Consider the following 14,446-nt stretch of genomic DNA (forward strand, 5'->3'; position numbering starts at 1 on the left):
TATACACGAGCGCTAAAAAAGCGCGTCCGAACTCAAAGGTGGTTCAGAATGTTCTGCGTCGAATACAACTTGTTGCGAGCAAATCGGTTAAGGATAAATGCCTGAAAAATGAGCGACATTTTTTAATAAATTTTTCTATAAAAGAGGGGTATTTTGGCCATAACTTCCGATCCCATTGTCCGATCTGACCAATTTTCAATAGGAAACAATGGTAGAGTATCCTGCGTCGAATGCAACTTGTTGCGAGTAAATCGGTTAAGGATAAGTACCTAAAAAATGAGTGACATTTTTTTTTGGGTTGGTGCGCACAGACACACACACATACACACACACACACACACACACACACACACATACACACAGACATCACCTCAATTCGTCGAGCTGAGTCGATCGGTATATAACACTATGGGTCTCCGGGCCTTCTATAAAAAGTTTGTTTTTGGAGCGATCATATAGCCTTTACGTATACTTAGTATACGAGAAAGGCAAAACATTGTTTTTATATATATATATATATATAGAATTCCTTGCACTTATAGTGGTGCAACTGTACCAATAGTGGCGAGTCTCATAAGAAACCAATGAATAGCACCACTATGGGAACCAAAATTAATTTTTACCACCACTAAAGGAACAGTGTACCCATAGTGGCGCAAGCAATATTTAGTAATTGTTGATATTTAATGACATCTATCTCATTTTTGCTATCATATTTATTAGTTTATCTATTGACTAAGATATTAAAGCTGTAAATTTCCCATTATTATCAATTTAAAAAAAATATTTTCTTTGTGGATCTACTAATACCTCCACTATTGGTACCGTTACCCTACAAAAAATTACAGAGGTAAAAATATATATCAGGTTTCGCGTGGCGTATACAAAGGCATTTTCCTTAAAGAAAGTCCACCAATCACGTGACGTAAAATTTGGCTATTTCATCACCCCTTCTCCCCTATCTTACACTATTTGTATGAATCCTCCAAAAAATATATGGATCGTCACACATCTCACAACCCCTCCCAGCTAAACGTTGCATAATTTATGAAAGTTTATTTTGATTAAATGAAATTGTCATTTAGATGAAATTGTGTTTTCGTACTATGTTTAGGTTAGGACTTGTTGTAGTCCTAATACAATTTCATTATTTCGCTTCAGTGCTTTGTTCGCTAAGTCCTTTCTAACACCGAATTACTTTAACTTATCCTAAAAACTTGTGATAATTTTGAATTCTGTCCCTTTTTTCTTAGTTGTGGATCTCTACGCTTTGGAAGAAGTCTTATTTCGGCCGGAGATACGGGTTTAACATCATAACTTGAAGATTCATATGCATACTCTTGCCCCACCGGTTCCTGCGTACTTTTACCCCACAGTCCCAAAAAATATTCAAGGAATGGTTTTGACTTCTTGGAAAACAAACCGGATTGGTGTTTTGTACCATAAAGTACTCTATACAATAGGTTATCGAAATGGTATAATGTTCACCTGATTGAACATATATGTAATGAAATACTAGTTGCGGAAATCCAATTATTTTTAGCAAAATGACCAAAAAGTTATCTAACTCCATATCTCCCTTGTTGTTTATTCAAATCGTTTACAATTACACAAGATAATAGTTGGCCAGAATACCTGTCAAACTGATGCAGTACTGCTAGTTTATTTTTTTTATTACTTCAAAAAATCGAAAACGTACTCTTACCCCACGCGCTCTCTTGCCCCACTCTACTCTACACCTTTCGGAGAAATAAGAGGAATTTCTGAAAAAACTCATGAAGAATCTCCGGTTAAATTTTTGGCGATATACTGGTGGGAGGGCTATCTAGGGAAGGGGTGGATATTCTGATGAAATGCATGGGAAATATCTTATAGAACTTCCTGGTTAAGCTCCTGAGAAAACTCCTGAGGTAATTTCTGAAATAATTTCCGAGTAATTTCTGTCGAAGTTTCGAATTTCTACAGAAGTTCCTGGAGGTATCTTCAAGTGAGCTCCTCGGGAACGCCTAGCAAATTTCGGAGGAGTTTCTGAAAGAATTTACTGAAGAAATAATGGAAACAAATCGGGGGAATTCCTGAAGAAGATTCCAAAGGATTTTTTCCGGAATTTATAAAGGAACTCCTGAAAATTCGAAGAAGGTTCAGATAAAATGTCCGGAGGAATTCCGAGGGGTAATTCTGGATAAATTGCGGGGAGAATTTCCGCAGGTATACAGGGAGGAACTTCTGAAGGATTTTAGGGGGAACTTTTAAAGGGAACTTTCAGAGCCGGAACTTTCCAGAACAACTCTACGAGGCTTTTCCGGAAGAATTTCTCAAGAAGTCTTCTGAGGAGTTCTTTCGGAAATTCTTGGAAAATTCTGTGAAGAATTCCTGGGAGAATTTGGTAAAGGTTTAATAGGGAGATTCCAGGGGAATTCGTGGAGAAGTTTATAAAGGGATTTCTTGAGAACTTGTAAAGGAACACCTGGGAAATTCCGAATGACTTGCTAATGGATTTTTTGGATGAATTCCGGGGAGATCTTCCGGAAGAATTCCGGCGAGATCTTCCGGGGAAAACTCTTGGAGGAATTCAGGGAGGGATTTCTGAATGATTTTAGAGGGGAACTTACGAGAAAAATTTCCGGGAAATACTTCCGAAGTAATTCCGAGGTAAACGTCCTGTAAAATTTTGAAGGGAACTTTCGAAAGAATGTGAAGGAACTTCCGGAGGAATACCTGGGCATCATCTGCAAAATCTTCGGTGCTGAACTTCCTGGAGTTCTTTCGGTGCGCAATTTCCGCAGGAATTCCGGGGGAGCTTCCGGAGAAATTTCACGAGGATTTTCTGAAGGAGCTATCGGAGTTCCTCCGGAAATTCTTGAAAAAATCAATTAAGAATTCCTGGGGGAATTAAAAGAAGATCCAACAGAGAAGTTTCCGGAGGAACACCTAGAGAAATTTTTAAATACATTTCTCGGGAATTTGTTAAAAAGAAACTCCTAGAATATTTCCGAATGAATTTTGGGGAAATTTCCGAAGAAATACTTGAAGAATTTCAGGCGTTATTTCCGGTGGAATTCCGGAAAGGGGGGCATCAGAAAGAGCTCCGGGAGGAACCTGCGTTATTTTAACGGCGCGTGAACGCTGCGTTGAGAAGACGCTATGTGGGCATCGAGCCTTATATAGGGTCTTATGTGGGTTACTCCGATACACAACATGGGAAGCTTATTTCTATTGATTTTGAACACTGGTGAAGTAATTCGAATAGCTCCAGAGAGCCACATTAATGGCTTTTTGTAGTTCACTATTACTAGATTGTCTGTGGGAGGTAAACGAAGATTCTTATAGTGGTGTCCACATGCCTCTTGTCGCTACAATCAAAAGAGGCTATCAGAGCCAGATCATGTTTCTTTCACCTCTCGAGGAACAGTACATGTATTCTGAGATATCTGATGCCTTCGATGCTTTCCGTCGGCACGGGAGATCTGAGCTTTTCGAAGAGTACTTGAGGCTCGAAAGAGTCTTTAAAAATCATCTCAAGGTTAAAAAACGTACTAACTTTAAATAATTTCAATCTTCTGAAAAACGGTGACATTGCACATAGTCGATTACTTAATCTGTACAACTGGTCTGTCGAGTAAAACATTGTGCCATCAGAATGGATATGTATTGTTTGGTTTGTATTGTTTTCATTTGAAAATTATTAGAGAAAATGATCTTTTAAAGAATCGACTTTTGGTCAAGCAACAAGCATAACATTGGAGATTCAACAATGGATCCTTCGTTGTTTACAAAGGATTTTTAAAATACCGCGTTTTTCTGTGATGAACAGTTTTTGAATTGCTACGGGGTTTTCGGGATCAAGAATATTTGCATGCAACAACGGCGACTATCGCAACACAGGAAGGTAAACCCTTTCTTTCCTCTGTCATGTGGCTAGTATGGTGATGGCATGTTCGGTTTGTTGCAAATCTTCGGCCAAATCTTCAAACTACAAATAAAAAATATTAGTAGCTATTCACAAGGGAGCGATCTATTAAAGCTTCTTAAATAATTATCTCAATCATTCTCGTACTACAATTACTCAGCTGTTGTCTACCTCTGAGCATCAAAGTCTCGCAGGGAATTTCGACGGAAATGATAGAGATATTCCCGGAAATATCAGGAGAAATCTCTGGATGAAGTTGCGGGAAATTATGGTTTCCTGTTAGAATCGCCTAGAAAATAAGGACAGGTTTTTCAGAAAAAAAAATCCAACGCACTCGGTAGCAAATATGTCCTTTTGAGAATCCTATCGGCACGTTATTTCGCATTCTTTCTTTTCCGCTTAATTTCCAGCAACCACAATACTGTGAAAACGTTGAAAATTTTATTAAAAAAGTATAATATATTATTTTCTTTAATTTCAATTATTTACAGCTACTTACTTAGCTTGATAACATTTTGCCAAATTGACTTACGACAGAGGACAGAAAATGATTTATTTTTCGCCCACTTTCTGAATAACGTAAGTTCAAAATTACTTTGGTAATTAGACCAAGTTTTCCTTGAAAACTGCATACTAAGCTTAACGAACGATTTCATGCCATTTGATCAGCCAATAGTAAGCAATAACTTGGCCTTGTTCCGGAGACGAGCCAGCCTAGGGCTGAAAGTCTCCTTAATAAAGACAAAAAAAAACTTGGCCTCTTCCTCATCAGACGCGACCGAGCCAAGTACCACAACATCAATGGAGCTGTCACAGCCAAACATGGCCGCACACTCTCCTGCTTTTGTTATCTTTACAAACAATTTAAAATGAACACACTGTGGGGAGGGGCCCTCCTTAGCTGTGCGGTAAGACGCGCGGCTACAAAGCAAGACCATGCTGAGGGTGGCTGGGTTCGATTCCCGGTGCCGGTCTAGGCAATTCTCGGATTGAAAATTGTCTCGACTTCCCTGGACATAAAAGTATCATCGTGCTAGCCTCATGATATACGAATGCAAAAATGGTAACTTGGCTTAGAAACCTCGCAGTTAATAACTGTGGAAGTGCTTAATGAACACTAAGCTGCGAGGAGGCTCTGTCCCAGTGTGGGGATGTATTGCCAATAAGAAGAAGAAGAAGAAGAACACTGTGGGGAATAAAGTGAGTCTGAAAAAAGTATTTGCATTTGTTGGTTACATTGATGGATAAAGTGGAACGTATTTCTTATTTCATGATAAAAATAATGAAATAAATTAAAATATTAAAAAATGACATTAATAGAAAAAATGATAACAAATTTGAAATTCAATGTAGTTGGCATTTGAAATGCCAGCATTCTAAGAAGCTAATGAGAAGAAATTTGAAATCCAATCTCAGTAGGCTGACAGGAATTCTATGATGATTCGAACGGTGAAAATAAACGATCATTCAGTGTTATGTATTTGAGGCGTGAACAATACGTGAAATACAATACGAACCTTAAATTTTAAAATATTTTCCTCACAAACATTATTTTTTATGACCATGGCCATTCCTTCCATCATATGTGCATTGCCCTAAGGTTCACTTCCCACATCTAACTGTTACTACTCCCCTATGAAGCATCTTCACTGGCCATATCTGCATCCAATCCATATTCAAAACTAATGGAGTAGTCCAATTCTAATGGTTTCCTTTTTCCGTTTCCGTTCTTTTCTCACTGGCCAGGTCCTGCTCAAGCTCGTTCAACGGCTGGCATCGCTCCGGAGCAGCAGTGGCACGTCAAACAATCCGAAGAACTTTTCCAAGTGCAAGAAGAAAAAGAATAACCAACCAAAGTGCACCGGTGGGGGTGGACCAGATTGCATCGACACCGAAATTGCCGCTGAAAATTTTGCTGGCGAAGCCAGACGCCGCCCATCGGTCGGAAGTGAAGTGCCAGCCGACAAGAAGGCTCGTTCCACGGAAGACGGCGGCCCGTTCCTTCCCAGCTGGTACGTCAGCAACAGCTCTTTTGCTGATGGGACCAAGGGCGTGACGTCTGCCGCCTGTAACGAAGCCATTATAGAGCTGTGCTGGTCCTCCGACGACCGGACGGTAGCAGTAGCACCAGAAAGTGGCAATTATCATGCTGAAATTGCACCACCGCAGCGGAAATTCAGTTCTATCGGTGCAGAAGACGAAGTGTGCCGTGAATTTGACGCCGCCATCGCCATCGTAGAAGGCTACGGCAATGCAAGTGGGGAAAATCTAGTTAGCATTGGGAGAATTGATTGCATAAGCCGCTGCGCCACTGGTGAGTTGGTCAGTGATAGTGATCCGTGTGTGCACGAAGACTACGCCGACCACCGTGCTCATTCCGACGTGGATTGTGTTTCCTGTAATGAGACAGTGCTAGCTCGGCAGTGTCACCGTGACGCTAATAATAATGGTGTTGTGAACTATTCAACGTCGACGCCGACGCTCGCAGAACAGCAACCTCAGCAGCTGCAGCACTACCAAACGGAAGAAATCATGGGAGCAAACGTGTCGCGACATCATGAGAAAGGACTCACCGGTCGGCGAGCCCAATCAACTGGTAAGTTACTAGTAAGTAGGTTGGTGGGGTTTCGAGCTTTGATCCAAATTTCAATGACTGCATCTTCGACTGAGTGAACTGAAAACGAATCAAATTAAGGAATTTCCGAAAGCTGCCAATTCGGAAATAAATGGTCTGTTTAAATCGAATGAGCGGTTTTTCTTTTCTGTCCGTTCAGATCTATCGAACGGCAAAATGTTCACCCCAAAAACGATTCTTGCCAGTCGAAAATAATCTGCGCCCAGCATTTATGATTAAAATCTGTTTTTTTTGGATTTCATGGAAAACCTACATACAATCCTGAAATAGAATTCCGAGTGCAGTCATGACGCTTCCAATAAACGGAATAGGCTTCACCACCAGTAAGTAGGATTGATCTGATTTTTTTTGTGTGTGTTCCATTTCTTGGTTGATGGTTCGTAAAAGTTTTTCAATTTCGACCAGCTCACGCACTGATGAAATGCCCTCGACGATTGTAGTCATAAATAGGCGGCCGAGTTCGTGCGTATTTCAACTTCCATTCCAGTAACTGCCTTCCTGCCTGTAAGTAGGTATCTTTTGGACCGCCATTGTGGCAAATTCAATTCAAAAGCGGCTGAAATATTTACGATTTCACTAATGGAAGCACAAAGGTCACGAGCTGGGGTGAACATTTCCATTGGTATCAACTTTGACTTGGTTCTTTGTGGCAATTATTCCTGTCATGAGCAGACCGGACTATTAACGTTTGATTTTGAGCTTTTATGTGGAACGCGAAATGGGAAAACCAAACGCAATTACGATCGGGATAACAGGAAATTTATTGGCTACCCGATCAGGAATGCATAACAAAATTATAACTCAATTCTATCAATTGTTGTTATTTAAAACAACGTGTGTTATAATTAGATAATTCGATAAAAATGTGTCTTCGGCCAGTTATATTTCATATCAAAATTATAACAACATTAGTTATGAAAACTTTAACAAAATAATTGCCTACATTTTTTGTAGACATTGGAAACAAAAATCGGAGGTAATCACCTTCAGTATAACTTGAACCCGCTTGATATTATTACATAGCTGGAACAAAGTTAATTGCCTACATTATGGATGGAAATCCGGCGTGGTAGCGTACCAGATTTCTATCCGTGATGTAGGCAATTACCTTGAAAGTAGGTTTTTGTACAGAAAAATCATATCAACGTTTGTTATAATCTTGATATGAAAATATCAACATTCTCATCTTCAACTTTTAATACATTTAACCTCTGTTTTAATTATGTTACGGCTAGAGATATTTTTGATATATTTTTTGTTATTTTAACAACTAACCAGCAAAATTTATAACACATTTTGTTACAATATTTTTCTGAAATTAATAACTCCCCTTGTTATAATTTTGTTATGCATTCTTGATCGGGTATTGCCGGGTGCCGATTTCTCCCACGCAGTTTAGGCATAAAACAATGGAGGAATATTTCTCTGAAAACAATAATTTTTTTATGAAGACATGCTGTTTTTTGATATCGAGAGAAAATTTGGAAAAAAAGTCCCAAGGAAGCTCATAACAAATTTCTAAGGAAATTTGGATGAATTTGCCTAAGAATTTGAGAGAAATTACTCAGAAGATAAAAATGGTGTTTCAGGAAAATTAACCCAGGGACCCTGATAAGGTTGTGTACCGAATTTCCAAAGTAACCAAGAAGGAAAAATGTAGGGCAAATAGACAGATTCAACAGCAACAGACCCGACAACGAATGAAGGACGATTGGAAGTCTGAACTTTGAACGTGAGAACTTTGACAGAACCCGAAGCTGTTAAACTCCTGCCTAGTGAGCTGCAAAAGGTCGGCTTGAGCGTGGCAGCCATCCAAGAAATGTGCTGGTCCAAAACCTGGAAAAGTGAACTCCGAGCGGTGGAGAAAAGAGCGCAGGAGAATATGAATCAAAACGATATGCAAAGGCTTAATCAATATAATGCGCGGCACAAAACTGCGAAGGCTTGAATCCGGTTTTGAAAAAAAAAACAGCTAGCGACATATCACTCTACTTGAAAAAAAATGTATGCTAGCATTTTTGCCTTTCTCGTACAATAAAGTTGTACCGAAAGGCTATAGAACCCACTCCAAAGCAAAACTTTTGATAGAAGGCCCGGAGATCCATAGAGACCAGTCTTCACCCGTTAAGGAAAACGACATGTTTGGCTATATGAACCGTTTTCGGTCTAATGGCTCTCTCGGGGTATGATCTGTTCGACCAAATAATATTTTCCACCTTGTGACCTGTACGGCCGAACGAGCTGTTTGGTCAAGTAACCTATTCGCCTTAAGCATTTTTTTGGCTTTAGTCAAATTACATTTTCGCCCAAATGATCTGTTCAGCAAAAAGACATTTTCGGCCGTATGGCCCGTTTGGTCAGAAGTCATATTCGACCAAACGATTTTCGGTCGAATATCTGTTCCGCCAAATCGCTCTTTCGGCCAAATGATTTGTGCGGCTAAATGGCTTCTTTAACCAAACATTTTATCTGGCCATTTATAATATCTGACCAGCTAGCTTTTAGCCTAACAAACATTTCGGCCAGACGTTCAATTCGGCTAAATAGATTTCGGCCTAACGTGTTATGTGGCCAAGTGGCACTCGGCCAAATGGCTTTCGGCCGAATGACTTTCGCTCAAATAAGCCTTCCTCCTTATGGAGCGTTAAGAAAGCGTTGTATTATTTATATGATCAAATATTTGACTCCAGCTCGTGGCCCGGAACCGGTTCCGGTGTGCTTAAAACTGACCATTATGCTTGCAATAACGATACAGCTATGAAAAGACGATGTTGGTACGAATAGTAAACAAAAAAGTCAAAAATGTCTTAAATGGTCTTCCGACAGACCCTGAACCGGACCGACCTTCTTCCTGAATAGTGAATCCTTGCTGAAGAATTTCTTTCGGCATCTTGAGAGAATATACACCGGTCCATGGCTGGTGCGTTGTCGGTTTCCAATAATGATCCGGACGGAGTTTCAGTGGGTCGATCCCCTATTCTCATGTAGGCAGCGGAAGCAAATCTCAAGGTGAACATTCTTTCATCCTTGGCGAACAGTTAATAAGGTAAACTGACACGCACTCCCACGTGTATTTGAATAAACGTCTGTTACCGTCTGCTTGTTCCAGGTTGTTTCTCAAACGACAATTCTGTACATAAACAGTGGCGGAAAAATAATTAAATTAATGGGAATTTTGTCAAGAATCTTAACGCAATGAGTGTACAAAACAACAAGTTAAAGGACTGAGTCAAATTGGCTTTTTGATTTTAATTTAAGTTTTCCAATACATTATCCGTAAACAAACGTCATAAAATACATTCGACCACCACTGTAAAGCATGATGTATGTTAATATCACCCGGTTCCAGTACATATTCATAACCATAAATTTTCTTGCTCGTTAAAGATTGTTTTTAATTAAATTAAGTCTACACGTCTTGATGGCCACCCACGACTACCGTACCTTCTGCTGGTTGGGTGAGTTTCTTGTTGCTTGCGCAAGAAAAAAAACTAACAACAAGAACGAAAGCCAGTTTGCAGGGAACAAAGTTAAATAAAAGGATATAGGACCCGACAACCTGCGAGCGTACATACGTAGCTGGCAGATTATGATGGTAATGCTGATGATATGAATGAAGGGAAGAGCGGACAACACTAAGATAGTAGAAAAACATAATTTTTAAAAACAGAATGAACTCGACCGAATACCGTGCGGGACCGAAATCCGTACAGCACCGAAATCCGTTCATATGAGATATCAATGAATTTAAGGAGGTTAAAGGTAATTAATGTAGGAATAATTAATCTTATCCTGTTCAGATACTTGACAGTAAGCTTTTAGGGCATAGAATTGGAAAGAAGGCTTTGAAATTAAAACCACAAAAATCAAAAACAAATCTCCACCCACATAACATAATTGCACCAAAAGTAACTGTGTTTTAATTGCTAATTGCAAATCATTACATAAGATAAGCGGAATACAAATCGAAGGGATCGCTTCTCAAGGTGCATATCGAACTATTTACAGTGGTGGTTTAGTCAATCAGACTGTTTTAATTTAAATATTTAGTTTAGAAACAGTTGTATGGATTTTGATTCTTTGATTCGAAATCCGTCCACGGTGGACGGATTTAGAGTCAGGAGTAGTCGATTTAATTCATTATTTTATTATGTTTTTCTTAGTTTTTAATGAGTAAATGTGAAACACTTCATAAGTAAAAACCTTCATGCGCCTGTGTCAATGACAAACGTTTTATTTACATTCGATTCGAATTTTCTAATGACTTTTTCATATACTAAGTTGCTAAAGTGTACGGACTTCGATGCCCCACGGTATGTTGTTTTTATGGAGTGGGCTATATTTTGTCCATAAATGTAACCACGAATTATTTTCATACATACAGCTGGTTGCAACACCATCCGATTCACCGAAATGAGAAAATTATAAGACAACATTTTTTACACACACACTGTCTCCCTCTTGACTACATTCCCCTAGGATATGCTCCGGGGAAAATAACCTACCCTTTTCTTGGCGACAAGTTGTATCATGTTTCATAATTGCCTCGGTGTTCAACTGCCGGAAACATGTGTACCTTCCTGCCGTTGCATCACGTGGCTGAAAATTCCTATACGTGTGTGCCATCAGCAGTAAGCATATGCGGTATTTCGAAAAATTTCGTTTCAGGTGGTTCGAAACGAAATTCCGCGGAATTTCGCGGAATTTGAGCATGGCGAAATCAGATTTCTTAATTTCGTTTCGTTTCGTAAAATTACAAAACTTTCGCCTGAAAAAACTAGCTTAAAACGAAATTTAACGGAATTCCGCGAAATTTCGAAACAAATTTAGTCTTAAACCATACTGTCTCGTACGGTCGTGTATTATCAAAAATTTTGGCTGCGCCGCAGAACAAAATCATAAAGCTGTTTTCAAAAATTAATGTTAAATTTTTTTCCATTAACGCCTACTACATAATTCCATTATGAATCGACAAATCAGCCGGTGCCAGCGAAGTGGTACATAAACCATTTTTGTGTTTTAACACCACCGGCTTCTGTTTGCAAAGATCTTGTAAGGAATAACGAAAAAGTGATTTTTGACAACTAAATTTGACAACTAAAAGATATGCGCTTTTTAACTTCTGGTATATATCACAATGGCAATTTCGTTCATTCAATTTGTGTTCACACAAATCTGCTGGTGTGACACATTGGCAGGTAGAAGTAAACGTAACGATACAGAAACTTTTAAGTGGTCGAGTGTTATAACCCTTTAAAAAAAGAAGAAATAAACTACACTATCACAAAAAAATATTCAGAAAATTTAGTTTTTAAATGCAATCATGTATCGGTGGTTTGGAGCTTATCCCTTATGCAAGTCCTTATATGCATACGTTTGAAAAACGAAAAACCTGATTTTCGAAAGCTTCTTAAAATGCACATTCATTATCTTCTATCCAGCTGGATTTTAATTGAATGAAACGGAGGGTCTTCAGCCTCTTTGAGACCCGAACTATTGATGAGAGTTCCACAGGTAGAAAACTACTTCTACTACTACTACAAATTATACAAGGATAAAGCTATTTTTAACTCAAATGGATAGCATTGAACTAGTTAATGTTTACAGTTAGAGCTTATTTTTTATTGTTGAACGCTTTCTATACTGCCGTAATCTGGAAATGTGACGTAACAGCCATTTTACAACATGCATGTTTTCCATTTTTCTGTTAAAAAGCTCGATGAGTAGTACTCGCTAACACCATTTTTGGAAAATGGCGTATACGTCACTTTTTAAGATTACGGCAGTATAGCATACGAGTTCTCTTACTTATTCTGTTCTCATACTGCGTTTAAAGCCTAAATTTATAAGGTAAAGCTGTTTTTATTTTTATTTATATAAAATTTTCTCAGTTTCTGAGCGGATTGTATCCACCGTCGACGAAATATAAGATAAACTGATAGTAGCATGATTTTTGTTATATTCCGGAATGTTGGTGACACCTCTCTGTCTCAGCGTCTAATTAGTAGGACAATATATCCATTCTAGTGGCATGTAAACGGGAAGTACCACTTTTTTATTCAGTAATGTACAGAAAAGTTTGGATAGAACTCATGACACTTTTCTGGTCTTATGCTGGTTATGAGTATGCGCAACAGATGTTAACCCTATTTTGATTTTCAATATGGTATTTGTCAAGAAAGTTCGCATATTTCTTATTACTACCTTTAGAGGTACATCAGTCATAACGTTGGTACAGTTGAGTTGCAGAAACTTGCAACTTTGAATTTTATTTTCGAAGTTTTTGGAATAATGTGTCCTGTAAAATTTGTTCAATGTGACATGTACCACTTTCGCTGGCACCGGTTCAAATACGTCTTCGGTATTTTGTTAGGAATGTCCAACAGAAAAAGAAAAATATCTTTAACTATTCTATACCATTTTTTTTTCAAAAGCGATCCGATCCGACTCAATATTTAAGACGTCAGGCTCAGAGTGTAAATATTATCAGATATGAATTCGATCAGTACAACTTTGTCAAAGAGGCAATGTCGTGGCGTGATTCTTGAAAATTTCAAACGAAGCACATGATTTTACGTTGGATTGATTTGAAACAAGGTTTCGTTTTCGAGTTTTCAAAATAACTTCGTATACAAAAAATATTTAGTCGCTTACCAAGGTGGCTTAACATGAAATACTTTTTCAACAAACCAAAGATTCCTTTCCCGTGGCGCTCACGGAGATGCAGAGCATACCTCTTATAATCTCATAATAATGAGTATCAAACTAATTTTCTCTCCTAATCCTAAATTGACTGTAATGGCGTGAGCGGCTCATACTGTCCATAGCAGCTGTTTCTTGCACTCAATTGGAGTCGATTGAGAATGAAAATTTGACAACAATTTTTGCATGCCTCATATGCACAAACACATATACAAGGACAAACAGGCAATAGCTTGGTTCGTCGAGTTAATTGTATATAAGACTATGGGTGTTCGAACCTTCTTAAAAAGCTTGAATTTGGAAGGAAATTATATCCTTTTGTTACAAGTTTTTGTATGAGAAAATTATTTCTTCATGCCTGGCAAACTAAAAAAAACATTCTTACTGATATAAAGCTGAACTGATATAAAATTGATCAGATTCGGGAGCATCCACTCCACGATGAATTTCTTTGAAAATGGGACAACAAATTCTGGCCAATGGTAAACGGGAACACGGCGGTTTATCACAGACTGCTTCATCTGTTACTATAATTTTATTGGTCGCAAAGCAGTTATTTGACTTTAAGAAAATGAAATCAAAATACATGAGTGGGGTACTCAGTCAGAAAGTATTTATATTTTGCACCAATCGCCAATGAAGAATTGTACAGAAACATCATGAGAGCAATTTACAAAACTTAGTCCTTGAGTATGGAATTAATATCTCATTACTGTTTAAGCTAACACGATATCGCGCAAAATATATTTGCCAATTCACTTTAAATCTATGTATTTGTTGGAATTGCAATTCACTTCAAATTAATTACATTTTTTAGTGAATTGAGAACGGTGAGTACCATGACTAACAAATCATTTAACTTCTACAATCGAAACTAGATGGAAAATATCCGCATATGTTTTCATGTAGTGAAAATCATTTTGAGTGTACATAATATAAAATCAATTCAAGAAAAATTCCGCGGAAAAAAAAATAAAATTTCGTTTCGTTTCGAAAAATTTCGAATTAAATGGACGTTGATTTCGTATCGTTTCGAAGTCTCGAAAGTGAATCTATTTTTCGTTTCGTTTCGTTTCGAATCAACATAGACATTTCAAATTTCGTTTCGTTTCGTTTCGTCAGGAAAAAGTGTCTTATCGCATACCCTTAATCAGCAGACAATGGATCACAGGAAAAAAAACACCACCAGGTGCGGGTTA

The 14,446-nt window shown here is 38.2% G+C and overlaps 1 protein-coding gene across 2 annotated transcripts in view; it reads left to right on the forward strand.

Moving 5' to 3' along the window:
• The window catches only part of LOC134205768 (uncharacterized), a 464,448-nt gene that overhangs the window by 221,789 nt on the left and 228,213 nt on the right, over window positions 1-14,446 (forward strand). For both annotated transcript variants that reach the window (XM_062681347.1, XM_062681348.1), the window contains one exon: window positions 5,657-6,506. In XM_062681347.1, the coding sequence (XP_062537331.1) occupies window positions 5,657-6,506 (850 nt within the window). The remainder of the gene's footprint in view (window positions 1-5,656; window positions 6,507-14,446) is intronic.

Source organism: Armigeres subalbatus, chromosome 1 (assembly GCF_024139115.2).
Source record: "Armigeres subalbatus isolate Guangzhou_Male chromosome 1, GZ_Asu_2, whole genome shotgun sequence".
NCBI classification, from domain to species: domain Eukaryota; kingdom Metazoa; phylum Arthropoda; class Insecta; order Diptera; family Culicidae; genus Armigeres; species Armigeres subalbatus.